Raw genomic sequence first — 22,334 nt, forward strand, 5'->3', positions numbered from 1 at the left:
GTATTTTATTGAAATAAATCTGTATTCGCTAAATATCAACAATATGATTAACGATTTTTTTGTATAGAAGAAAAAAAAAAGAAAAACTCCATACAAAGCAAACGTTGTCTTTGTTCGACGTACAATCTTATTGGATATTCCGTTCGATTGTAGTAAGAATGAAATTATTCTATCTGATACTATTCGAAGAACGAAACACATTTTGGTTCCATCGGAAATAACCAATAGATAATCTTCTTTCGGATGCAACGAATATCTACGAATATTATGAAATTCTTTGTAAGTAATATTTCTTTCCGATATCCTTTTAAATTATCTTATATATGAAATAATTAAAACATATAATTACATAGATATTAAGCAAATACAATTGTTTATGATAAGCTATCTTCTTACCGTAGTCTTTCGTTTATCTTAACAGTGAGATAACAATGTTTTATCTATAATTTCTTTCTATGCAAACGATAAAAAAACCTGTCACGATTTTCGTAAAAATATAGAAACAGTTACATCTCTTATCATATAAAGTGTCATCAAGTGCTGCTGCTAAAATCTCTTCGTTATTATAAAAAAAAAGTTATAATATACTCTCGCTCGAGTCCAATCTATCCAATTTATCGTTTTAAAAAGGGAAGGACGTTTTAAATCGTAGTTTAAATAAAAATTCAGCACTTCTCCCATCGCAGTAAGATTTCTCGTTCATGATCAAGCTGCGGCTTAGTGGCGACTCTTAAGTAACGTACCGTCATGGCGACATTACCGCCACGAAAAAATCCAACCGCGACGAAAATTTCGAAGCAACAGTTGACTCCTTTACAAACGCTTTTACAACTTGGATTTCCGAAACATCGGGCGTAAGTATTGTGACAACGATGTAATTCTATTATTAAAGAAAACAAAAAAATTTCGATCGTATAAACATTTTATTGTATTTACCGAATGTCATTGTAAACAAACAGCTGTCGAAATGTATGAGACATTTGTAATTTGTTTGATCTCCCGCCTATAGTCATTGCAATTACATTTTTACATTTCCTTTCTGTAACTGATAATATATTTTATAAAAATCGTAATTATATTTTGTCATTTTTACAGTATTCAATAATTATTGTTTAATTTGTTTTACTTAAATGCGCTACGTTTTCATTATCAAACAATCTGCCGCGCAAACGGATTATTTTTCTTCGTGACTTATACTTTTTTTCCTAATTACAGGGAAAAAGCACTAGCTGCTACTGGACATCGTGGTGTTCAACTTGCATCTGACTGGTTACTTGCCCATGTCAGAGATCCTACTTTAGATTTTATTACACACAGACAATATGTATTATATGCTTGTCCTACAGGAGCATTGGCAGAACGTCTTTTAACATTTTGGGCAGAAAGCAAAGAGTTAGGTTGGAATGGAGCACATAATTTTATACCACATATTACACTTGTATCTTTTTTTCAAGTAAGTATAACAATTAATTTTATGGGATAACAATTAAGGTAAAAAAGAATCATTACTCTTCTATTAGATAAAAGCATGCATCTTGTTCTTTATTATTTTTATTTCTAGGCATCTGATGAATTAACGTCAGAACTTGTAAGTTCTCTTGAAAATATCATCGATCTAGATGAACTTTGCGACCGTATCGATTTGGAAACATACGTTTCACCCAACTTTATGGGACTTTTTGTCAAAGATGCAGATACAAAATGGCTTACAAAAATTTCTACCAATTATGTTGATAAACTAACAAGCTTAGGTATTACTGCTAAACCTCAAGTAAAATCATTGCATCTCACATTGGCTTATCAATTTCCTAGCAACTTATTTCAACCTCTTCGTTTGATGGTTGAAAAGTTGGGACCAACTACACCAGACAATTGGGAACTTAGATTATATTCTAGAGATCCTAGGTTACAAAATTCGCATGTCCATAAAGTTATACATGCATATACATCTAAAGAACATGATGACTTAGAATTAAGAGTAGGAGATTACGTTTATATACCAGAAGGAGCATGCGATGCTTCTACCGATGGATGGGTTGAAGGTACTTCCTGGTTAACAGGAACTTCAGGACATTTACCTTTAAATCATACAAAACGGACAGCTGAATCAGATTCATGGACACTGCATACTACTATACAAATTAATAATAAGAAAAGTGAAATTGTGGAAGAAGAGGCAATGCCAAAAACAAGAAAACAACAACCGTCATTGCTATCTATGGAAGATTCTGTAGATACGCCAGATGGAGTAGAAATAAATAAAGAATCAGTAATTTCTTGAAACATCTGAACAATTAGATTAATTAAATAATATTTATTTCTAATTCGTATTTCTGTTTTTACATAGATGGAGAAGGCCTCTTCATCACCTGTGGTTTCTGCAAGACAGATCTTCATATGTCGTCATGGAGAGAGAGTAGATTTTACATTTGGTGCATGGATCCCATATTGCTTTGAAGAAAATGGTTGTTACGTACGTAGAGACCTAAATATGCCAAAGGAGATACCACTAAGGAATATACGAGACTTTCAGAACGATAGTCCTTTAACAACTGTTGGAGAAGTACAAGCAGGATTGGTTGGTGAAGCAATGAAATCATCTAACATAAAAATAGATGTTGCTTTTACTTCGCCATCTCTCAGATGTGTTCAAACGCTTGCTCATATTTTAAAAGGCTTAGATTTAGATATACCCATGAAAATAGAACCAGGTTTAATAGAATGGTTAGCATGGTATCCAAACGGTATACCCGTCTGGATGACATCCGAAGAATTAATTAATGCAGGTTTTAATGTGGATAAAAATTATAGCCAAATAATTCAAGCAAAGGATCTTCCATTAAAAGAAAATGCAGCACAGTATTATGAAAGAAGCTATGAATTAATTAAACAAATCATTGAAAGTACGGTAGGTAACATTCTCATAGTAGCTCATGCTGCTTCTTTAGCAGCTTGTACTAAACAACTGACTGGTGGTCAGATACCACCAGCAGCAGAAGTAACGAAATTAGTTCAACGAGTGCCGTACTTGGCATGTTTGACCGCTCGCGAAGGGTTGAATGGGTGGCAACTTCATCCACCTCCTTTTCCTCCTATCACGCACACTAGTAATAGTAGATTTGACTGGAAAGTCTTAATGTAAAAAATATGGAAAATATTGAACAATTGAACTATACTTTGAAACATAATAGAATCGCAATTATAAAAGACTGTCATGATACAATGAATTTTATATAAAAAAATAGTTGATATTGAAATTATCGAAATCAAGAAGAAACACAAGCAGTCTTGCTTCAAAACATATAATACAAAACATATGATATTTTCTTGTTTAGAAATGAAAAAGATTGAGAAGTAATGAATATAAAATATTCGCAGTTCGTTTTGCCCTTACAAGACAAGAATAATAATTGTAATGCATAAGATAGATTATGTAGGAATTTACTTATGTTGTACCTGCATTTCGATTTATCGTAAGTTTTAAATAAGAATAACTTATTTACTAGTTTTAAATGTGAACCATCGAATAATTAAACATCAGTTCTTCAACTTAAATAATGGTAAAAATCAGTGCAAAAATAATTTTATTAACTGTTTCCTGTCACATGCAACTTCGGTTTTTGCAATATTAATGCAGATCGATATAATTGCCATTTTATATTTGAATCAGAGTACTGCATTTTACAAATTTAAACTTTTAATCAGCTTATATTTTATTAAAATTTTTCATTAAGAAGTATGCAATATCAATATTTTTATTTTATAGAATTTTATTAGTAAAAAAACTTAGATAACTGTGCCAATTGATCATGATAATTCAAGTTCAATTAATTGAACAAAAATTCCAATATTCTTTTTTGTAAATGATGACATGTATATGTACACATTCATAAGAGATTTGTTTGATGTATATTGTTATGTTTACCAAAGATATATAGAGTATATAACATACTATTTTATTAAAATTGTAAAATAAATGATAAAGAGAGACGATATACATTTTTCCTCCACATGGTACAAATTTATGAAAATATATAATATAGAGCTTATCCATTCTAATTATGTACATATAGCATATGTTATATACAATAAAATATAATAAAATTCATTGCAAGGAAGATACAACATTTTAATCTTCTATTTTATAGATCACTTAGAAGATATCAAAGATGTCCACGCTCTTTTAGTTTAGCTATTAAAGTATCAACATCAGGTACTATTGCACCAGCCTGTCTAACTGGTGGCTCTTCTACCGAAATAATTTCAATTCTTGCAGATGTGTCTATGCCAAGATCCTTTGAACTAATTTTTTTAATTGGTTTCTTTTTTGCTTTCATAATATTTGGTAATGTAGCATATCGAGGTTCATTAAGACGAAGATCAGCACTGAGGACAGCTGGAGTTTTTAATCTGAGGACTTCTAACCCCCCATCAATTTCTCGAGTAATAGTCAATTCACCATTACCATGTTCGATCTAATAATGAAAAAAATGATAAAAAAAGTAAAACAAATTCTAATAGTAACAAAATATTTTCATATCTTATATTAATAAATTTATTATTTTTTCAGATGATTATCATTAATATCAGAAAATAACATAATACATTAAATTAAATAGATCACTTTACCTTACTGCAAAATGTTCCTGCTGGCCAATCTAAATTACCAGCAATCATTTGGGCAGTTTGATTGCTGTCATCATCGATTGCTTGCTTTCCAACAATAATCAAATCAACTTTCTCATCTTTTGCAAGTTTTGCTAAAATCTTAGATACATGAATTGGTTGTAAAGTATCATATTCTGCTGGTGGTATTTCAACGTGTATTCCACGATCAGCACCCATAGCTAATGCAGTTCTCAAAGTATCTTGTGCTTGAGAAAGGCCACATGTAACTGCAATTACCTCTTGTGCTAATTTTTTTTCTTTCATTCTTATAGCTTCCTCAATAGCTATCTCATCGAAAGGATTCATTGAATGTTTAATTCCATCTGTAATAACTCCTGTTTTATCTGGTTTGACACGGATCTAAAAAACCAGACAAAGATATCCATTAAAAAATATTTAAAAAATTAAAAATCTCAATATTACGAAGTATTCCATTATTCGTTAAAAATTAATGAATAACCTTTACCAAGATCAAATTTGATATAAGATAAGATAACTGCTGCTTGCTTTTTTCTTTCTTTAATTAAAGCTATTCTATGTTTAGATATCCTACAACCTAAAATTTACCTTGACCGCATAATCGATTACTCTTTTCACACCTACAAGTACGCGTGACATAGTTAATACGAAATAAAATATTATAATATATCGATAAGAAGTTAAAATGAAAAATGAGTATTTAAACGAAATCAACTATGTTTACATAAGCTGTCTTCACTGGACGCGCCGAATAGAAATCTAGAAGTAACTAACTGCAGTTAATGGTATAGTGGTATTTGTCGGTGACGTGGCAAACATCTACAGTTCGAAGTCCAACTGCTCCCAATTTATACACAAAAAATAATATAATTAATAAAATATTATTAGACGTATGATTGTTACATTCTGTTCAAAATATGATAATTTCAATGAGAAATTATAAGGAAATAAAATTAGGAATATATAAATGAAAAAATTTCAATAGTTTGTAAATTATAATCAATGTCTTTTAAAGGTTCCTAATCGATTTCCATTTAATATAATAATAATCGAATCGATATGATTTATTTAATAAAAACAAATATAAACATTAATTAATATAATTGACTCTTCGAGAATACATTCAAAAATTTAAATTATTCTTTATAGAAAGTATTTAAAATATAGGAATCTTGTTGTTTAATTACATAGGGATATTTAATTTATTGCATAGAGCATTATCCTAAATCAAATCAAAAAGATTTAATGCAACCGTTTTGTATTATCACGGACTTCGATTTAAAATTTTTTTTCCTATTGATAATTACTTTTTATAATTGTAGATTATTACAATATATTTGAGTCATAATATAGTATTAAATTCCTATGGTTTTTGTTATATACAATCGTTTATTTTATTTACTAGGTTACACTTACAAATTAATCAAAGTAGAAATCAATGTGGAAGAATTCATTAATATATAAATACATTCATAATCTTAAAGGTCTATGCAATAAATCAAAATACATAAATTTTCGCATATGTGACCATGACAATACACTCTTAAATTTGTTACATCGTACAAGATTATTTGTTTAATCCTTTTGAGATCTCGTCTTTATAAATGACGTTAAGATAAAAAATACCCTTTCTATTAAAATATTATTCTATAAAAACATTAAAAAAAATGCATCATTGTGCGTAGTGCATTGTGCTACTGTAAAGTTTGGAAGTAAATATATCACTGGTAGAGTCAGACGATTCATTTCTTCCATTAATACTCTGGCAGTTTGTTCAAATACTTTGTAATATATATCAATATGCCTAAAATAAAAAAAATATATATACATGTATATACAAATTGTTTACAAGATTTATTCATATTTGCTTGTTAAAATAAAATAATTATTACCTTAACACTAATGGAAGTGTCATAGCCACCCTTATGCTGCATTCTTTCTTGGATAGTAGATAAGCAATCTCCAGTCATATTGAAATCATCGCTGCTTATATGCCCTGTATGCCGAAAATTTGTAGGTTCTCCTATCATGCTTCGATCTATCCTGAGCCTGTGATGGGTTTTATGTTTGCTGTTTCGTGAACGAGGTTCTTGCTGATGCAAACAACATGTAAAACATTGTATCCAAAGTTCGCTACTACCTGCCATTCTCATTAGTTTTAATTTTTCTAGCTCAATTTGTTTGTCTCAAATCTGAAACAAATGATATAATGCAATATTACAAAATAATAAAATATTACAGTTCCTAAATCAAATAAGATCAGACTACTAAAATAACTTAACACATCTTAACCTATATGCAACATAAAACAGTTATGGTAATATATTTGGATAATACATTCTATACTTTATTTACACTATACGTGTTACAGTGCAATAGTTATTATAAATATTATAAAACACAAACTTATTCAAAAGTTATTTTCATGTTACTTTTTTTTTTTACTTCTCTGATGTTCCTGTTCGTTCTAACCCGCCAAGAAGCATGACAGACGATCCTATATAATGATTATATATTGTATGTTTTCTACTACACTGAGCCAAGTACAATTAATCGATTCAGTTTAAAAATTGGACAAACTTGAATCTTTACTGGATTGGTCGATCATAAATGTATATATTTAATACGTTCAACGTGTAGTTATATTATTATAACATTTAATAATACCATATTTTTAGTATCTTTTCAAAAAGAAAAAAAGAATCATTCAAATGTCTTCTTAATGTCAAATTGTAAATCTCGTTAAATTTTATTTTATTATGTCTGATTATCCTCGTTATATCGTAAGAAAGATAAATTGTTAGTCATTTGTAGCTACGTTCACTTTGGCGCTCGAAGCGTCGAAGAACGCTTGAATTGAACTACCTGAAGCTACTGTAGCTTATGCATGGTTGCAGTGAAAAGTTGCTTGAGTCACCTTAAGTCACTTCTTTATGTAGTTGCTGTTGCGAGATACGACGGCGTCTTTTGGCAAATTTACTTTGACTATAAATATGTGTTCAATAATAAAATTTGAAACAATATAAGATGAAGTATTTTCAAAGTCACGCATTCAGTACGCTAATTGGAATTTAACCAACAGTAATATTGTGTTTTAACCGCGTGATTAGTTGGATGAAATTATCGAAACAGACTTCTCTCTTGTGGTAATTTTCTTGAGTATTCTTTTATACATTACCATGAAACATTTCTCTTTAAAATTATTGTGTAGTAATATTAATATGAGTGCAATGTTATTTTGAATGGCCGTATTTATCATTGATTCTTCTGCCTGTCTTAAGAACGTTAATTATGGCGAACGAAGTGCAAATGAACGAAGAATTTGAACCAGTAACAATCGCCATGAATATAGACAAATCGGTAGTTGAGTGAGTAGGGCATAATTTTTTTTCCTTATATCTAAAAATATTTCACATCTAAATAAAATTTTTGTTCTTTCTTTTTCTTTCTTTCTCTCTTTTTTTTTTTTTTTTTTTTTTGTTATGTAATAAATATGCTAAAATTGTGTTACGATTTTTCTTTAGATTGGCAGAGGCAAAGAAGGAAATAGCAAATCAATATTATTCTTTGAAACAATACAAGAAAGCATTAATTGGATACAATGAAGTTATTGGTTAGTATATTTATATTATTTTATATAATAAAACTAATCTCTTCCTCTATAATAATTAATAATGGTGATTCTAGAAATGTGTTCAGATGAACCTCGTTATTATGGTAACAGAGCAGCATGTTATATGATGCTTGGCCTATATCGTAACGCTTTGGTTGATGCTAAAAAGTGCATTGAATTGGACCCAATGTTTCTCAAAGTACATATATTTGTGTTATATAAAATATTTTGATATTTAAAGTAATTACGTTATATAATTATATTATTTTTATGTCTTTAGGCATATATCAGAGTTATTAAATGTTCTTTGATTTTGGGTGACATCATAGAGGCCGAAACTAATATATCAAAACTTTTGGAACTAGATCCTGACAATAAAACAATAGCTTCAGAACAAAAAGATTTAGAATACATACAGAAATATCTGAAAGATGCAGATGCTGCTTATGCAGTGAAAGATTTCCGTAAGGTTAGAGGTTTGTGCAAATATAATGCTCATTTCCACAGCTAACAACTGTTAGCAAAGATTATGCAAAATTTAGTACTACTATTATAGATGAACATAAATTTGCAAGAGCACACGAAAAACACTATATTATATTATTAAAACTGTACAATCAAATTATTATATTTTGCAAACTAATGTTCCTTTTGTCAATAGGTTGTATATTGCATGGATCGATGTTGTGATGTGAGCACATCTTGTACAAGATTCAAATTGATCAAAGCTGAATGTCTTGCATTTTTAGGAAGATATGAAGAAGCACAAAAAATTGCCAAGTAGATTAATATTTATTTTTTTGCATAGATTTTATGCAATCTAAATTATATTGTATTAATTTATATCTTTAATACTTTTCTTATATTTTAGTGACATTTTACATATTGACAAACAAAATGCAGATGCTATTTATATTCGTGGTATGTGTTTGTATTTTCAAGACAGTGTTGATAGAGCTTTTGCACATTTTCAACAAGTATTAAGATTAGCACCTGATCATGATAAAGCATTGGACATTTACAAGGTAATAAGATTTAGATTTGTTATGTTACATTAAATTACACTTAAATGTATGTAATTTTGACTATTGCTTTACTTTCAGAGAGCAAAAGCTTTAAAAAAGAAGAAAGAAGATGGAAATGCTGCATTTAAAATGAAACGCTATCAAGAAGCATATGATTTATTTACAGAAGCTTTAACTATAGATCCTCAAAATATAATGACGAATGCAAAACTTCATTTTAACAAAGCAACAGCAGCTACTAAAGTAAATTCAAAATTATTGTATATTAAATATTGTTAAATATGTTTTTTATTATGTATTTTAAAAAAACTGTTCCTCATTGTTACAGTTAGGACGATTAAGAGAATCGATTACAGAATGCACAGAAGCATTAAAATTTGATGAAAATTATCTAAAAGCTTTACTTAGGAGAGGCTCATCTTATCTGGAATTAAACGAATACGAAGAAGCAGTTCGTGATTTTGAGAAAGCATGTAAAATAGATAATAGTCGTGGTATGAATATTATATATAAATATAATTATTAAAATATCCAATAAAATAAAAATTGATTCTGTATTTAATATTTTATTTTACAGAAAATAAGAGATTCCTTATCGGAGCAAAAATGGCTTTGAAAAAGTCTAAAAAAAAAGATTATTATAAAATATTAGGTATTGATAAAAATGCATCAACTGATGATATTAAAAAAGCATATAGGAAACGAGCTATGGTCCACCATCCAGGTATAAAACTGTTAATAATACTAATATATAAAAAAAGGATACATAAATTAGCAAACCATTCAGTATACTCAAAAAAAAAATGGATAATTATTACAGATCGACATGCTAATGCAACTGAAGGGGAGAAGAAAGAACAAGAAAAGAAATTTAAAGAAGTTGGGGAAGCATATGGCATTTTGTCAGATCCAAAAAAACGTTTACATTATGATAGTGGCCATGACATGGATGACAGTGATAATAGTATGCAAGGTATGTAAACTTATTCATTATTCAATAACTTTACAACTATATGAATACTATGAATATTTCAAATGATAACAAATTTTTATAGATGTGGATCCTCGTGGAATGTTTCCAACCTTTTTTGCTCAAGATGGGGGCTTTCAATTTCGAACTGAATTTTACAATGGTTACAGTTTTCATTTGGGTTAATAACATTCCAAAGCACATCATGATATCACAGTATATCGTACTATCATTATCTTAGTTTATTTAATATAAAAATATAATGTTTTACTCTTTGCAGTCATATATATTTATTGGTCTTGATATTTAGATCACTATGTACAAAGTTGTATACTGACAGTAGATTATTTTTTATAAGTTTGCTTTCTCCGCGTTTTTTATTCATAAATAAGAAAAATTCTCATTCTTTTCAAATATCGTAAATATAATGTTTTTCACGAAAAAATGGACATTGATAGAAAGATACATTATTTTGAACTTATATTCTTTTAAAAATACTTTCTCTAATCCACCTGGTTTGCATGATATTACAATTCCTTTATTCTATTTCATGGTATTCTTAGAATTAAATATAGTGAATGGACATGCATAGAAAAATTATACATTGAAGCCCTGTTATTGTTATAATAAATGATAATAAAAATTTACAGCTATGCTATAGAAAAGTGTGTTTTATCACCTAAATGTATGTCTTATTGAAAATAATATACTAAAATTGAAATTTGGGTTAAATTTTTTTTAGAAATATTCAAATATTCAAATTTATTAATTATATATATATATATATTTATATACATACATACATACATATATACATACATACATACATACATGTGTGTTTTCATTATTAAAATACGTAAACAATATTTATTACTTTCATATGATATAATCTGTTGTATATTTTATTTTTAATTAAGAAAATATATAATTTGCTCAAGTTACTTAATTAATTATTTACTGTATTATTATAAATATTATATAAGAAGTTCATAACATTGTGTAAATTTTATGTTTAACATAAATTGTTAATCTTTTCTTTTATTGTAATAAGATGATAATTTTATATATTATAAAAAATTGTTTAACATTAACCCTTAATGGTCTATAGACTCTGTTAAGAGAACTTTTATGTGAACCTTTAGGGGTTAACAATCATTAAATATTTATTATATATGTGTAATTTTTTATTTGCTTAATAAAAATTAAAATATTTATTGAAAATGCAGTAAAATTTTTGTGAAGTAAAATGTGGCATATAAATTTTATAAATGTATCATAAAAGTAGTACTTTACTTTTTACGATTTTTTATCTCAGTTTTTTGATTTCTTTGATCACCAATTATGCCCATTCTGGTCAATGAATTTCCAATAAATTTAACATGACAACAACAACTTGATGGGAAACGAAACATTTCTGGATTAATCTTACCATTATTAGAAACAGCAGCTAGCTGACGGTAAATGTACTTTTGCTTACATGTAGTTTTATAGCCTTCAGCAAGGCCATTGATTATATTGCATTCACTATTTTCATTACTACAAATAATAATAAATTATATTATAAAATTATACATTATATATTATAAAAATAATTGATATATGATTTTAGTAATAATATTTATTCTTTTTTACATAATATATTTGTTATACTATTTCTACAGCATAGAGCAAAGCTTTACAAACCTGCATGTTTCAATTCGTACTCCTTGTTTAAAATTTTCTTGATTTATAACAAATAACCATTCCTTGTTCTTAGTTTCTGCAGATTTTGGATAAATTACTTGTTCCTAGAATAATGATTGATATTAACAATGAAATTTAACATAACAAAAAATTAATAGCATATGTATCTTTCTAATTATAAATCTTACAGTAGATAGACAAAGAGGTGCATCATCTGTTGCATCAATCCTCTGTACAACATCAGGTATCTAAAATATACGAACATTTTATTGTCTGATTTTATAAAAAAAATTTAATATGATATATAAAAACAAAAGGCTACTTCTCACCGCATCTACAGTTGCTAAATATTTAATACTATTATTTTGCTGAATTGCAGCATTTATTATTTCTTCAGGATATTCAAATACTCTTTCACAAAAAGTTGTTCCATTACAAATTGGTGCTGGTGATAATAATGTTGCTTTGTGTGATTCACTTGTTAATGCATCTTCAGTAGGAAAAATAAATTTTCCATCTATGTGTTGTTAAAAAAACTTTGTAAAAATATTTAAAAAAGTATAAGCTGTACTATTTTGTCAAAAATATATATATACATAAATACACACACACGCACATACAATTTATCAATTGCAAGTAAAAATATATAAAAAAGTATTTTTGTAATTTACCAATATTATTTCTCTGTTCAAGTAATCTTCTTTGTCCTATTTGAGTTCCTGTAAAATTAAGGAATTCAGAAAAATATTTATATATATATAATATTTAAATTATAATTCCCTCCCTCTCTCTCTCTCTCTCTCTCTCTCTCTCTCTCTCTCTCTCTCTCTCTCTCTCTCTCTCCCTCTCTAAAGTATTATATTATATACTTATAGTTCATTCATTAATATTATTATTTTTGGCTTAGTTATTAATAGCAAGTAATTCACTATGCTTGTAAGTTTCATTAATTAAAATTGGATCATCATCATGAAATATCTGACCTCTTATACTTCTATCCTGATCATACATTTGGTTTGTTGTAGAAATTGATGATTGATCCTTTCTATCAAATGTAATAATTTTAGTCTGAACTGCATGTTGTGCAGAGTCATTATTATTCGATTCCCAATTTCTATTCACTGACGGTTCTGAGAATTCAAATTCTCCACGTGGATAAGTATGAACATTTTTGAAAAACTAAAAAATAGAAATACCACAAGATTATATAATAATTCATATTATCCTTGAATTCTGGAAAATTTAATTTCTTAATATATATTTAATAAACATTTGATAAGAAATGAAATTTGATTTTCAGATTTATAAATACAAAATTTACGTTAACGTCATAAAAAAATTAATACAGGATTAATTTAAGAGAAAGAAAAAGCGTTCGCATCTTAACAAATATTGAAAAAAACTATTTATACGTTTTAAATTGCCCGCGTTCGGTAAGATGTACGACGATGTATATATAATCTTTTGAATTAGACTATCTTAAAACTATACATTATACGTATCATTATATTATAATAAAATCGTATTATAAGATGCAAATGTAAAATGTAAAAGAATGTAAATATATTTTTTATATATATAATATACAGATAAAAACTATTTTTAAATTTGATAAAAAAAAACTCACCAGAAGTACGATATATCCACTCACGAAAATCCGACCAAAACTATTAGTCTCTCGTTTCATCATTTCTTTGATTCAATTGAATACTTTTTTATACACAACAAAGTAGTTCCTTATTTCTTCCTCTTGAGTCTTCTCTTAGATTTTTTCCCTATATTTTTTTACTTTTTTTCTTCTTCTTTGTATATTCACTTATTGTGTACACATATACATTTACATATATACATCATACATACGTATCATATATATTCTTTATTTTTTTTTTTAATTATCTTTGCTGTGTCAATAATAATTGACACTTTACATACGACAATCAAAATCAAATGTTCTATTTAGATTCATCTAAAAACTATTTTCCAAATTATTGAATAGAATGAGTTTAGAAAAATGATGAGAAAAATCTTCCTAATTCACGGTAATAATTCATTACGTTCAAAGAAATAAAGGACAACACATTGATATACGAAGATCATCAGGTTAGGATTAACACGTTGGTGGGGGAACACGGATATATGTATGTACATTTAATCACTTGTGGTTATTTACCACCGGCTAACCACAATACTAAGATGATACTGGAAACCGGATTTTGTGACGCGATATTAAATTGTAATACGCTAATATGAAGGTCGCGTAAACTTTTATCGTTGAAAGTATGCTTTTAGGTAATGAGATGTGTATAACGAGCGACAATAGTGTACAACGACGGACCGTACGCAAACGACTGGAAAAAATATTTATATACAAATAGATATCTTATAACAGATTTTGTAAACATTGAGCATCTTCAAAGGTAAAAACGAGTGAAAATATTACAAAGAGGTGGGAATGCCCAAATAAATCCCGCTCAACAGTGTGTCATTTCCGCTAATTGGGAACGGGAAATTTTATCACGATTATTAAACCGCAGTTGTTAACTATAATCGCGGAAGTGATTATAAATTCTTTTAAAATTAGCTGTGGTTTTTTTTTTATCAGTAACAAGTTTATTTAATAGTTATTCTAAATTCTAAAAATATTTCGAACATTTGATTGTACATTGTATATTACTTCTGAACATTATTTTGTTCTATAACAAAATATATAAAAGATAATGTAACCTTAATAAATTTGTTAATTGTTAATTTAGACGAACACCTTGTAAAATGACATTTTTTTAATTTCATACGATTTTATTGATTTTCTTTTCTTTATCATCATCATCATTATTATTATTATTATTATTATTATACGAGATAGACAATTGGTCGAATGAATAATCACGTGATGTAATGTGTCTAGTTGCCAGCGTTATAAGTTATAACTAGTGTTTTCAAATCATGTCGGATATTAAAAATGTTATAGAATTGCTATGTAAACATTTGAATTTATCAATTAAAGTGGCAATTCAACCAGAATATTTTAGGTTATCTAAATATAATAATACAACGCAAAAATCTGTAAGTATCAATATCGACGGATAAGTTTGTATCATATTTTGAAACCTTTGTCTATATTAATGACAAATTTCTTTATTTTCCAGGATATATTATGGACGATATTACACATATTAAGCTTTTATGCAGCGAAAGAAAAGCAAAATGACATATACTTTGAGGAATATGGTAAGTTTGTCATTTTCTTTGTGTGTACATATATTTTTTATTTTCATTTACTGCATTCTTTTGTTTTGTTGCAACAATTAAAAAATATGAATATAATGTTGTAGATAAATTATCTGCTACAAAATTATATTTCGCTTTTTTACAATATCCAGCGATTGAATTTTATAGTTTATCAGAAAGCTGCCATAATAATAGAGTACTTCTATTAGCATTTGCATGGCTTTTAGCTACACAAAATGTTTTAAATATCGTGGTACGTGTCAACTTGACATCTAGTCTTTTAGGAAGGGAATGTTCATGCCCTGATATATCTTTGGTAAATATGCAAATTTTAAAAAATATTTAAAAATAAAACATATTATTAAAATATAATATTTTTTAGAAAGAAGTATCTACAGTAGAAACATCATGCTCTGTACATACACAAATAAAAAATATTATCCATCACAATAGTAAAATAAATTTTAATATTAAACATATATCCGAATTAATTTGCAAAAAAGTTAAATTGTTAAATAAAGCTCATGATGCGAGCTTGAATTTTGATCATCTTGCACATATGAATGTAATGGAAATTGCATTTATAAAGCATTTATTAGCCTTACATACAGATTCAAATTTTGTTCAATATAAACAACAAAAGTCAGATTTGCGTGCTATAGGAGTGATGTTAGATATACATTTAAAATGGATGGAAAAAGAACATCTATTTTATGATTGGATGGTATATTTTGTTATATATTTAATTACTATATAAATATGAAGATATAATCTGATTGAAGAAATTAATTTAGAAATATAATCTCATTGATTTTAGATAAGTGTGATCAAGGAATATGAGAAATCTGTAGATATTAATATAAATAGAATAAGTTGGGATGAAATTGGTAGTTTCATTTCTTTGTTGGAACATGTTATAAAAAAGAAATTATATTCTGTTTACTCAGAAAAAACAGAAGACAATCTGGAATGTCGTAACACTTTCCAATGTACATCTCGTTTATTAAGAACATCCGATATCAAATGTGAAGTTAATAAATGGTTAATGGATGTAACCATTCAACTAAATCAAATAAAAGAAACACTTGGAAAAAATAAAGAAGAGCTCGCATTACAATTGAAAAATATATTAATGATCGTGCCATTGTGCATTCGAGTTTAATACTGCTATAATATTTTTTTATGAAGCATATGTAGAATTATAATTTTTAGTGGATTTTTATAAGGATACCATACGTCAACTAAATTTCATTTATAAGAAAAAAAATGTTAGCAGAAATTAAAAAAATCAAATTAGTTAGGCCTAATATGTATTAAACAGAAATTTATCTAAATGTCACGACGTGGGAGTCGTTATCAGGTCAATTACACCGAACGATGAAATAAAAACATTGAGAACCGTGACGAGAAATATACCGATAACAGTCCAATTATTAGCTGTTTCAGCTTTACACATTTGCGCGTCGACCTTTACATCGTATCTACTATTCCAAATTAATCCAATTCCAACTACAACTTGAATGAGTAAACTGGAAGTAATCATTGTCAATGAAGGATAATAATATGGATGCCGACCGTCGGTTTGTAGAACATAACGCAATTGATTAGCATTAGCTGATAACAATGCTAAATCCATCATTCCTTGAGCAAGAGTCTTTTTATGCTGATAAATGTTCACATCCGGTATCGGTTGAATCGGTGGTTGAGGAAAAAAGGGATGTTGTCCGCTAGGGTAGTTCGGTTGTCCAAACGATGTTTCTGGTATAAGACCGTCGTCGATACCTTTATCACCTGGCCGTGAAAGAATACCAGGTTCTAGATCGTCTATCTCTGGACCCGAAGTTGGTCGTGGATTATAAGTGTTGTCTGTTTCTAAAAGTGCACCGAGTCGCGGCTCCACGCGTGGCAATGGATTTTTTAATTCGAGAGTTAACGGTTGCAAACTCTCATCCGGAATTTCATCCATATATAAAATTTCATCTTGATCACTGTTCGTTCGTTCATTCATTATGATCACATAAAAAAAAACGGATTAACTTTTTCTTTTAATTTTTTAAACGAATGTTAGATTTCCACAATGGAATGATTTTTAATTATATAGCTATCGCTTTCGTTCGATCATTTAAAAACACTTGGTACTTAAAATAGTACTAATGAATGCAACGAACATTAATATATCGTGATATTTATTAAAATTATACACACGCGAACAACTCGATGTACACTCGAATATTATGAATCACTCTTTGTATAATTAGACGAGCGATCTAGTCTTTATTCGAGATCACGTGCGGATGTAATTTATAGAATATTACGTACGACAATATTTTCATCTATTTAGAGAAAAAAATAATTGTTTATATTTTATTTTCGTAAAAAATTCTGATAATTTTAAAAATAACATTTATAGATCGGTGTTAAAAATGTCTTGCCATAGAACGTTCATACGACTACTAAACATTACGAAGTCTCCATCGATTCTGTACGAAAGGTCACTTGATCGCAGATAGCTGATTCATTCCAATGATACATCAAACTTAGAAAACCCAATGGTATTATAAATGTATTCATTCTAGTTTTTTTTTCTCCAAGAAAGAAGAAATGAAAGTAGGCGTTTAAAGAGAAGTAAAAAAGATCTTTTTCTTTAATTCATTCGTATTTCATTTCCTTAAAGCGTTGCAATGATCTCATCCTTGTTTTTCATATTGAATTTAAATGAATAGATAAAATCAATTTTTATAATTTCTCTATTATTGTTATATGCATATATTTCGTTAGAACAGAATTAGAGATGATAATATTGAACGATCCGTTGTCAAGCAAACAGTCGCTGCACTCATATACATAAAAGTTGAATCTTTCACGACCGCATTCCTATAAACGTCGAGAAATTCCATTGTAGTATTTGCCAATTCGAAATAAATGTAAAATGATCATGTCGGATTTAGATGAATATTTAATTTATTATATTTCATCGTATGATTAATTCGTCTGTTCCAAATTCTACTTAACGAATTAAAATGATTCCTTATAAGAAATGTTGTGCTCAGTGTCCAGGCGTGATAAATGTTCCGAAATGTGAGAGAACTCACGAATGTTGTTTACCCAAATATGTATCAGGTAATTTGAAGATTTCATTTTTTAAAAAAGCAATGATTGATTATTCTAAAAATCAAAAAAAACATGAAATAGGACTTAAAAGAGCTGACCAAAAGCTATCATGCTATGATAGATTTTCTATCGCAAAAAAGCTTCACGCGGAGAACTTAAAACATCAACCACTTCCTGATAAAGTCAACGACGATATAATGAAGAATTTCAAACTAAAGGAATCTTTTCATTTACCCTCCTTGAACGAACAATACCAAAACAATAATAAGGGTAATAGTTGTAATAAGTTACGCTCCAAGTATCACTGTGATTCCGTATTAGGATATAAGAAGCCAGAAACAAAAATGGATTTGGCTATTTGCTGGCAGACTCCTGTGGATCCAATTTATGAACCACCGAAACCGACACACATCGATGGATCAGAGGGAGGAGCTGCACCGGCAATTTTTGAACTTGTACAAGGTGCTCCAAAGTCGAGGCGTGATCAGTTACGTTCTAACGATTATAATGCTAAACACAATGATAGTAAGTATCGTGAAATATATGAGACGAATCTCGCAAAAGAAGATCGAGATAAACGTTATGATAATTCACAACAGAATCAAAATAATTGCGAGCGTCATTGTAAATGCATGGATTCTACGAATATCCAAAAATCAATTTCGCGTGAACGTTCTAGATCACAATATTCTATCAGGAAGAGCGGTGTAAACTATGAGAATAAAGAAAAGAATGATCCTAGATTAATCAAATCAGCTGTAGGAGTCACTTTAGGTACTGAATCGAATGATAATGCGTCTCGACGATTACCACAAAAGATAGATGTACCACGTCCAAAAACACCATTCGCTAAAAGATCGTTTAGTATAGAAACTTTATCTCCACCTTTTAGTATCGTAAACGGCTGCAGAGATACCGATTATCCAGAACATTGGAGGCTTATGACGGTCTATCAGCAATCTTATAAAAATCCTCGAAAGTATAAAACTAATTTTCACCGTTAGGGATAGTGATATAAAATAATTATTAATATCGAAATTGCAACTTGGTTCTTCTCCAAATTTAAAATCAATAATAAAATCTAAACATCAGATTTTTATTTAGCTGCACATTAAATTAAATTATAATCAAATCATATTAGATCAAATGTAAAATATTAAAGCTATAACACAATAACAATTATTCTTTTATCTTCTTATTTCTCTGCCTTTGCAAAGGTAGTTACTTACTCTTTTGATTAGTTATAGATCAAATAATGTTTCAACCCTTAATAGAAGTTATCATAGACTAGGTTTGTTTACATGCTTTGACACTGCATTATACAAAACGTTAAATAAATCTGGATGGGATTCCATAATGAGTTGAAAATTCGTTCTTTGTAATATATAAATCTCACAAATTTCTATGGCAACAATATTAACACTATGATGCATACTTTTCAGGAATAAAAAAACGTCTCCAAAGTATGTTCCATCTTCTAAATGACAAACCTATATTCATATAAAACGTTCTAATAAATCTAATAAATATTTCTAATAAATCTATATTAAATGAAAAAACAATTAGTCATTGAAACATTATATAGTTTCATTAGAAAAACCTCTTTCCATAAATTGTTATAGATTGCAACTGTGCCAGATGCAATAAAATAGAGTCCATCTCCTTCTTCACCAGCTTTAACTATTATATCATTCTCTAAATAAATTTCAAAGTTTAATACATTTATTAACTGTGACATAACAGATTCTGGAATATATTGAAATAATGGCACATTATTGATAAATTTCATATAAGTGTGTAAGATAAGTTCCTGAAACAAAAAAGAGCTTATTAATTTTCATGTTCCATTTGGATATTTTATGTTTTTTCAAACCTCTTGCAGATAAGAGGAAACTTGATGTATTATATGTTGATATGTAGTAAATTTTCTTTTGCTACAATAATTAAAATATTCTAAAATACGATGTTGTAGATTATATGGTAACTGCTTATATTTTATATATTCTTGTAATTGTTGAAAATGTTTATAATGTGTTTTAGTAGCTGATTGTAATGTATTTATAAACTGCATAATCTGTGCTACAAGTATAAAATATGCAAATATATAGAATATGTTAATCATTTTATGGTTCAATTTATAAATATGTTATTTACCTAAAGCAAAAATAAAGCCAAGCATACCCATAACTGATAATATAATATTAAATAACATATCATCTGGTGTTTTCATGTCTAAATAATGAGCAGAACAAACTAGAGCAATAGTAGCTCTGTTCAAGCATATTAGATATTTATGAAAATTTGTTCCTCTCTCCTTTAAAGCATCAGAATCAATCCATGACCTGTATATATGTATACAAATTTAAGTTCTTATATTATTCTTTAAACAATTTCTATGCTACAAAAATTATTAAGCAAATGAAACATTCTCTCAAAGAGTAGATGGTGCAGAAACAAATGTTAACTTTAGAAATATTTACCCTCTGTTTCTCCCCAAAACATTAGACACTATCAATGGTATGTAATATTCAAGACATGCTGCCCAATGTACAGATATGATGATAATAATACACATTTCGAATAGTTTATACCATTGACGATTAATCTGATATATCTAAAAATATTTCTATAAAAAAACAAATTCTATTATGCAAAAATTGTTTTAGTAATTTCAAAATACTCACAGAGCAGAGTCTTCGAGAATAAACAATAATCGCTCGTATCCTAATAATCTTTACTAAGTTGAGTATAACAAAATACCAAGCTGATTTATTGACTATAAAATTAATTAATTGATATGGCATAGCAGGTAGAATATCCACTATAAATGTACTTTTGATATATTTTCTAATAGAGAAGCATTTTATTAAATATAATAGATGTTACTGTAATATATGAATATCAAAAGTAAAATGAATATGAACAAATCCAATTGCTTACATACCTTGCTATTATATATGGATCTAAAATAACAATACTTTTCCAATGATCGTAATATCCAGTAAAAAAAAACATAATGACATCGCATAAAATAATACCATCTAAGATATTACTGTATATGTACCATTGTTTCTTTTCATCCATATAAAATGCAAGAAATATAGGGTTAATAATGAGGGTTATAAAACTGGTGATAATCATTATTATTTCCCAATATATTCTGTGAATGTAATGTGTGTAATATATAACTATGAATATAATGAACCTATTATATAACTATATATATATATATATCAAATTATAGTATATTAAAAATAAATAACCGAAAAACGCTAAAAGGATGTATCATATATGGATAATATTTAAAGTGTCTATTAATTTCATAATTTAGTGTTGCTCTATTTTTGAAGCACCATTTTATAAATAGATATTTGGAAGATACTGCACGTGTAAAAAATAAAAAATACGAAAATCCTCCTTTATGTGAAATTTGTTTTTTTATATTTTGTTCCATATCTATTTCTGGTGTTTCACAATTATGGATAATGCTTGGAGTTAGCTACAAAAGTAATAATATTTGTTATGAGCTTACTATAAATTTAAAATAATCAATTATGCTTTTATAATATAATAATAATTTTGTTATTAACCTGATTAATTTTATTTAATTTGATTTCATCAGATACATATGACATTAAATCCATGTTAGGAAACTTGGAATAAATATTAATAATATAATTATATATAAATAATACTTTTAGTTTTACTTGGGTTAACTAAAGATTCTTTTTTGTAATGAATGAACTTATCAAAATGAAACTATGAAAATAAAAGTTATAAAAGATAGTTTACTTTTGTTTCAAAATCATGTATATATATGTTTCATAAATATGATGTTCTTTTATTAAAGTAAACACATGAGACACTATAGTTAATGTATTTTTTACTTTTTATTTCTAGAAAATTATCTTTTTTTTTTTGTAATAATTTTTTTTATATACACACACATATATATATATAGTTACAAAGGATATTTTTCCTTTTGAATATATTTTAGAAGAAATAATAAATATAATCATATAACACAAAACATTTAAATTAGTTCAATACTTACTAC

At 27.8% G+C, this 22,334-nt stretch overlaps 9 protein-coding genes across 14 annotated transcripts; 4 read left to right on the forward strand and 5 right to left on the reverse strand.

Moving 5' to 3' along the window:
• The first annotated feature begins 450 nt into the window (after positions 1-450).
• On the forward strand, positions 451-4,108 carry LOC127065638 (protein UBASH3A homolog). Its single transcript, XM_050998263.1, has 4 exons — positions 451-854; positions 1,216-1,453; positions 1,562-2,269; positions 2,348-4,108. Exons 1-4 carry the CDS (start codon positions 748-750, stop codon positions 3,140-3,142), a joined length of 1,848 nt encoding a protein of 615 aa, XP_050854220.1. The 5' UTR covers positions 451-747; the 3' UTR covers positions 3,143-4,108.
• LOC127065647 (electron transfer flavoprotein subunit beta) lies at positions 3,996-5,428 on the reverse strand. 3 transcript variants are annotated; one of them, XM_050998284.1, is made up of 3 exons: positions 5,236-5,428; positions 4,630-5,028; positions 3,996-4,475 (listed from the first exon to the last, which is right to left on the reverse strand). In XM_050998284.1, exons 1-3 carry the CDS (start codon positions 5,284-5,286, stop codon positions 4,164-4,166), a joined length of 762 nt encoding a protein of 253 aa, XP_050854241.1. In that variant the 5' UTR covers positions 5,287-5,428; the 3' UTR covers positions 3,996-4,163. The 3 variants fall into 3 exon arrangements, with proteins under 3 accessions (XP_050854241.1, XP_050854243.1, XP_050854242.1); XM_050998286.1 differs by having other exon boundaries at positions 5,129-5,407; XM_050998285.1 differs by having other exon boundaries at positions 5,135-5,406.
• A 588-nt stretch (positions 5,429-6,016) lies between these two features.
• On the reverse strand, positions 6,017-7,238 carry LOC127065652 (CDC42 small effector protein homolog). Of its 2 annotated transcripts, none has more exons than XM_050998295.1 (3): positions 7,080-7,238; positions 6,540-6,839; positions 6,017-6,451 (listed from the first exon to the last, which is right to left on the reverse strand). In XM_050998295.1, exons 2-3 carry the CDS (start codon positions 6,798-6,800, stop codon positions 6,443-6,445), a joined length of 270 nt encoding a protein of 89 aa, XP_050854252.1. In that variant the 5' UTR covers positions 6,801-6,839; positions 7,080-7,238; the 3' UTR covers positions 6,017-6,442. The 2 variants fall into 2 exon arrangements, with proteins under 2 accessions (XP_050854252.1, XP_050854251.1); XM_050998294.1 differs by having other exon boundaries at positions 6,940-7,145.
• A 255-nt stretch (positions 7,239-7,493) lies between these two features.
• On the forward strand, positions 7,494-10,920 carry LOC127065641 (dnaJ homolog subfamily C member 7). Of its 2 annotated transcripts, XM_050998276.1 has the most exons (12): positions 7,494-7,793; positions 7,929-8,015; positions 8,172-8,260; positions 8,335-8,459; positions 8,541-8,729; positions 8,922-9,040; positions 9,132-9,285; positions 9,364-9,528; positions 9,614-9,779; positions 9,863-10,009; positions 10,106-10,258; positions 10,341-10,920. In XM_050998276.1, exons 2-12 carry the CDS (start codon positions 7,939-7,941, stop codon positions 10,439-10,441), a joined length of 1,485 nt encoding a protein of 494 aa, XP_050854233.1. In that variant the 5' UTR covers positions 7,494-7,793; positions 7,929-7,938; the 3' UTR covers positions 10,442-10,920. The 2 variants fall into 2 exon arrangements, with proteins under 2 accessions (XP_050854233.1, XP_050854232.1); XM_050998275.1 differs by having other exon boundaries at positions 7,494-8,015.
• Positions 10,921-11,417: 497 nt separating this feature from the next.
• LOC127065646 (neurotrophin 1) lies at positions 11,418-13,854 on the reverse strand. The gene is made up of 7 exons (XM_050998283.1): positions 13,566-13,854; positions 12,922-13,117; positions 12,610-12,657; positions 12,268-12,455; positions 12,127-12,186; positions 11,939-12,042; positions 11,418-11,791 (listed from the first exon to the last, which is right to left on the reverse strand). Exons 1-7 carry the CDS (start codon positions 13,626-13,628, stop codon positions 11,545-11,547), a joined length of 906 nt encoding a protein of 301 aa, XP_050854240.1. The 5' UTR covers positions 13,629-13,854; the 3' UTR covers positions 11,418-11,544.
• Positions 13,855-14,854: 1,000 nt separating this feature from the next.
• LOC127065644 (uncharacterized) lies at positions 14,855-16,581 on the forward strand. 2 transcript variants are annotated; one of them, XM_050998279.1, is made up of 5 exons: positions 14,855-15,001; positions 15,085-15,166; positions 15,271-15,482; positions 15,549-15,890; positions 15,984-16,581. In XM_050998279.1, the coding sequence occupies exons 1-5, from the start codon at positions 14,882-14,884 to the stop codon at positions 16,326-16,328; spliced, it is 1,101 nt and encodes a 366-aa protein (XP_050854236.1). In that variant the 5' UTR covers positions 14,855-14,881; the 3' UTR covers positions 16,329-16,581. The 2 variants fall into 2 exon arrangements, with proteins under 2 accessions (XP_050854236.1, XP_050854237.1); XM_050998280.1 differs by lacking the exon at positions 15,549-15,890.
• On the reverse strand, positions 16,503-17,174 carry LOC127065648 (ninjurin-A-like). Its single transcript, XM_050998287.1, has one exon. The coding sequence runs from the start codon at positions 17,172-17,174 to the stop codon at positions 16,503-16,505; it is 672 nt and encodes a 223-aa protein (XP_050854244.1).
• A 975-nt stretch (positions 17,175-18,149) lies between these two features.
• On the forward strand, positions 18,150-19,287 carry LOC127065645 (uncharacterized). The gene is made up of 2 exons (XM_050998282.1): positions 18,150-18,286; positions 18,359-19,287. Exons 1-2 carry the CDS (start codon positions 18,187-18,189, stop codon positions 19,279-19,281), a joined length of 1,023 nt encoding a protein of 340 aa, XP_050854239.1. The 5' UTR covers positions 18,150-18,186; the 3' UTR covers positions 19,282-19,287.
• Positions 19,288-19,352: 65 nt separating this feature from the next.
• Positions 19,353-21,418, reverse strand: LOC127065642 (potassium/sodium hyperpolarization-activated cyclic nucleotide-gated channel 1-like). The gene is made up of 7 exons (XM_050998277.1): positions 21,222-21,418; positions 20,962-21,124; positions 20,758-20,891; positions 20,432-20,619; positions 20,151-20,356; positions 19,878-20,087; positions 19,353-19,767 (listed from the first exon to the last, which is right to left on the reverse strand). Exons 1-7 carry the CDS (start codon positions 21,416-21,418, stop codon positions 19,558-19,560), a joined length of 1,308 nt encoding a protein of 435 aa, XP_050854234.1. The 3' UTR covers positions 19,353-19,557.
• Between the last annotated feature and the right edge of the window lie 916 nt (positions 21,419-22,334).

The sequence above is a fragment of the Vespula vulgaris genome, chromosome 8 (genome assembly GCF_905475345.1).
Source record: "Vespula vulgaris chromosome 8, iyVesVulg1.1, whole genome shotgun sequence".
Classification (NCBI taxonomy): Eukaryota; Metazoa; Arthropoda; class Insecta; order Hymenoptera; family Vespidae; genus Vespula; species Vespula vulgaris.

What these genes read in the sequence shown, in the direction of transcription:
- LOC127065644 (XM_050998279.1), top strand. Translation starts at nt 14,882, where the DNA reads ATGTCGGATATTAAAAATGTTATAGAATTGCTATGTAAACATTTGAAT. An exon ending in CATATACTTTGAGGAATATG is followed by an intron (nt 15,167 to 15,270) that starts GTAAGTTTGTCA and finishes ATAATGTTGTAG; the next exon opens with ATAAATTATCTGCTACAAAA. An exon ending in ATCTATTTTATGATTGGATG is followed by an intron (nt 15,891 to 15,983) that starts GTATATTTTGTT and finishes CATTGATTTTAG; the next exon opens with ATAAGTGTGATCAAGGAATA.
- LOC127065652 (XM_050998295.1), bottom strand. Translation starts at nt 6,800, where the DNA reads ATGAGAATGGCAGGTAGTAGCGAACTTTGGATACAATGTTTTACATGT.
- LOC127065648 (XM_050998287.1), bottom strand. Translation starts at nt 17,174, where the DNA reads ATGAATGAACGAACGAACAGTGATCAAGATGAAATTTTATATATGGAT.
- LOC127065645 (XM_050998282.1), top strand. Translation starts at nt 18,187, where the DNA reads ATGATTCCTTATAAGAAATGTTGTGCTCAGTGTCCAGGCGTGATAAAT. An exon ending in TTTACCCAAATATGTATCAG is followed by an intron (nt 18,287 to 18,358) that starts GTAATTTGAAGA and finishes AACATGAAATAG; the next exon opens with GACTTAAAAGAGCTGACCAA.
- LOC127065646 (XM_050998283.1), bottom strand. Translation starts at nt 13,628, where the DNA reads ATGATGAAACGAGAGACTAATAGTTTTGGTCGGATTTTCGTGAGTGGA. An exon ending in TCAGGATAGAAGTATAAGAG is followed by an intron (nt 12,658 to 12,921) that starts GTCAGATATTTC and finishes TTAATTTTACAG; the next exon opens with GAACTCAAATAGGACAAAGA. An exon ending in ATTTAGCAACTGTAGATGCG is followed by an intron (nt 12,187 to 12,267) that starts GTGAGAAGTAGC and finishes CGTATATTTTAG; the next exon opens with ATACCTGATGTTGTACAGAG.
- LOC127065647 (XM_050998284.1), bottom strand. Translation starts at nt 5,286, where the DNA reads ATGTCACGCGTACTTGTAGGTGTGAAAAGAGTAATCGATTATGCGGTC. An exon ending in TAATCGATTATGCGGTCAAG is followed by an intron (nt 5,029 to 5,235) that starts GTAAATTTTAGG and finishes CTGGTTTTTTAG; the next exon opens with ATCCGTGTCAAACCAGATAA. An exon ending in CAGGAACATTTTGCAGTAAG is followed by an intron (nt 4,476 to 4,629) that starts GTAAAGTGATCT and finishes TTTCATTATTAG; the next exon opens with ATCGAACATGGTAATGGTGA.
- LOC127065641 (XM_050998275.1), top strand. Translation starts at nt 7,939, where the DNA reads ATGGCGAACGAAGTGCAAATGAACGAAGAATTTGAACCAGTAACAATC. An exon ending in TGGACCCAATGTTTCTCAAA is followed by an intron (nt 8,460 to 8,540) that starts GTACATATATTT and finishes TTATGTCTTTAG; the next exon opens with GCATATATCAGAGTTATTAA. An exon ending in AAGCATTGGACATTTACAAG is followed by an intron (nt 9,286 to 9,363) that starts GTAATAAGATTT and finishes CTTTACTTTCAG; the next exon opens with AGAGCAAAAGCTTTAAAAAA.
- LOC127065638 (XM_050998263.1), top strand. Translation starts at nt 748, where the DNA reads ATGGCGACATTACCGCCACGAAAAAATCCAACCGCGACGAAAATTTCG. An exon ending in GGATTTCCGAAACATCGGGC is followed by an intron (nt 855 to 1,215) that starts GTAAGTATTGTG and finishes TCCTAATTACAG; the next exon opens with GGAAAAAGCACTAGCTGCTA. An exon ending in CACTTGTATCTTTTTTTCAA is followed by an intron (nt 1,454 to 1,561) that starts GTAAGTATAACA and finishes TTTTATTTCTAG; the next exon opens with GCATCTGATGAATTAACGTC.
- LOC127065642 (XM_050998277.1), bottom strand. Translation starts at nt 21,418, where the DNA reads ATGATTATCACCAGTTTTATAACCCTCATTATTAACCCTATATTTCTT. An exon ending in GATCCATATATAATAGCAAG is followed by an intron (nt 21,125 to 21,221) that starts GTATGTAAGCAA and finishes CTTCTCTATTAG; the next exon opens with AAAATATATCAAAAGTACAT. An exon ending in GTTTTGGGGAGAAACAGAGG is followed by an intron (nt 20,620 to 20,757) that starts GTAAATATTTCT and finishes ACATATATACAG; the next exon opens with GTCATGGATTGATTCTGATG.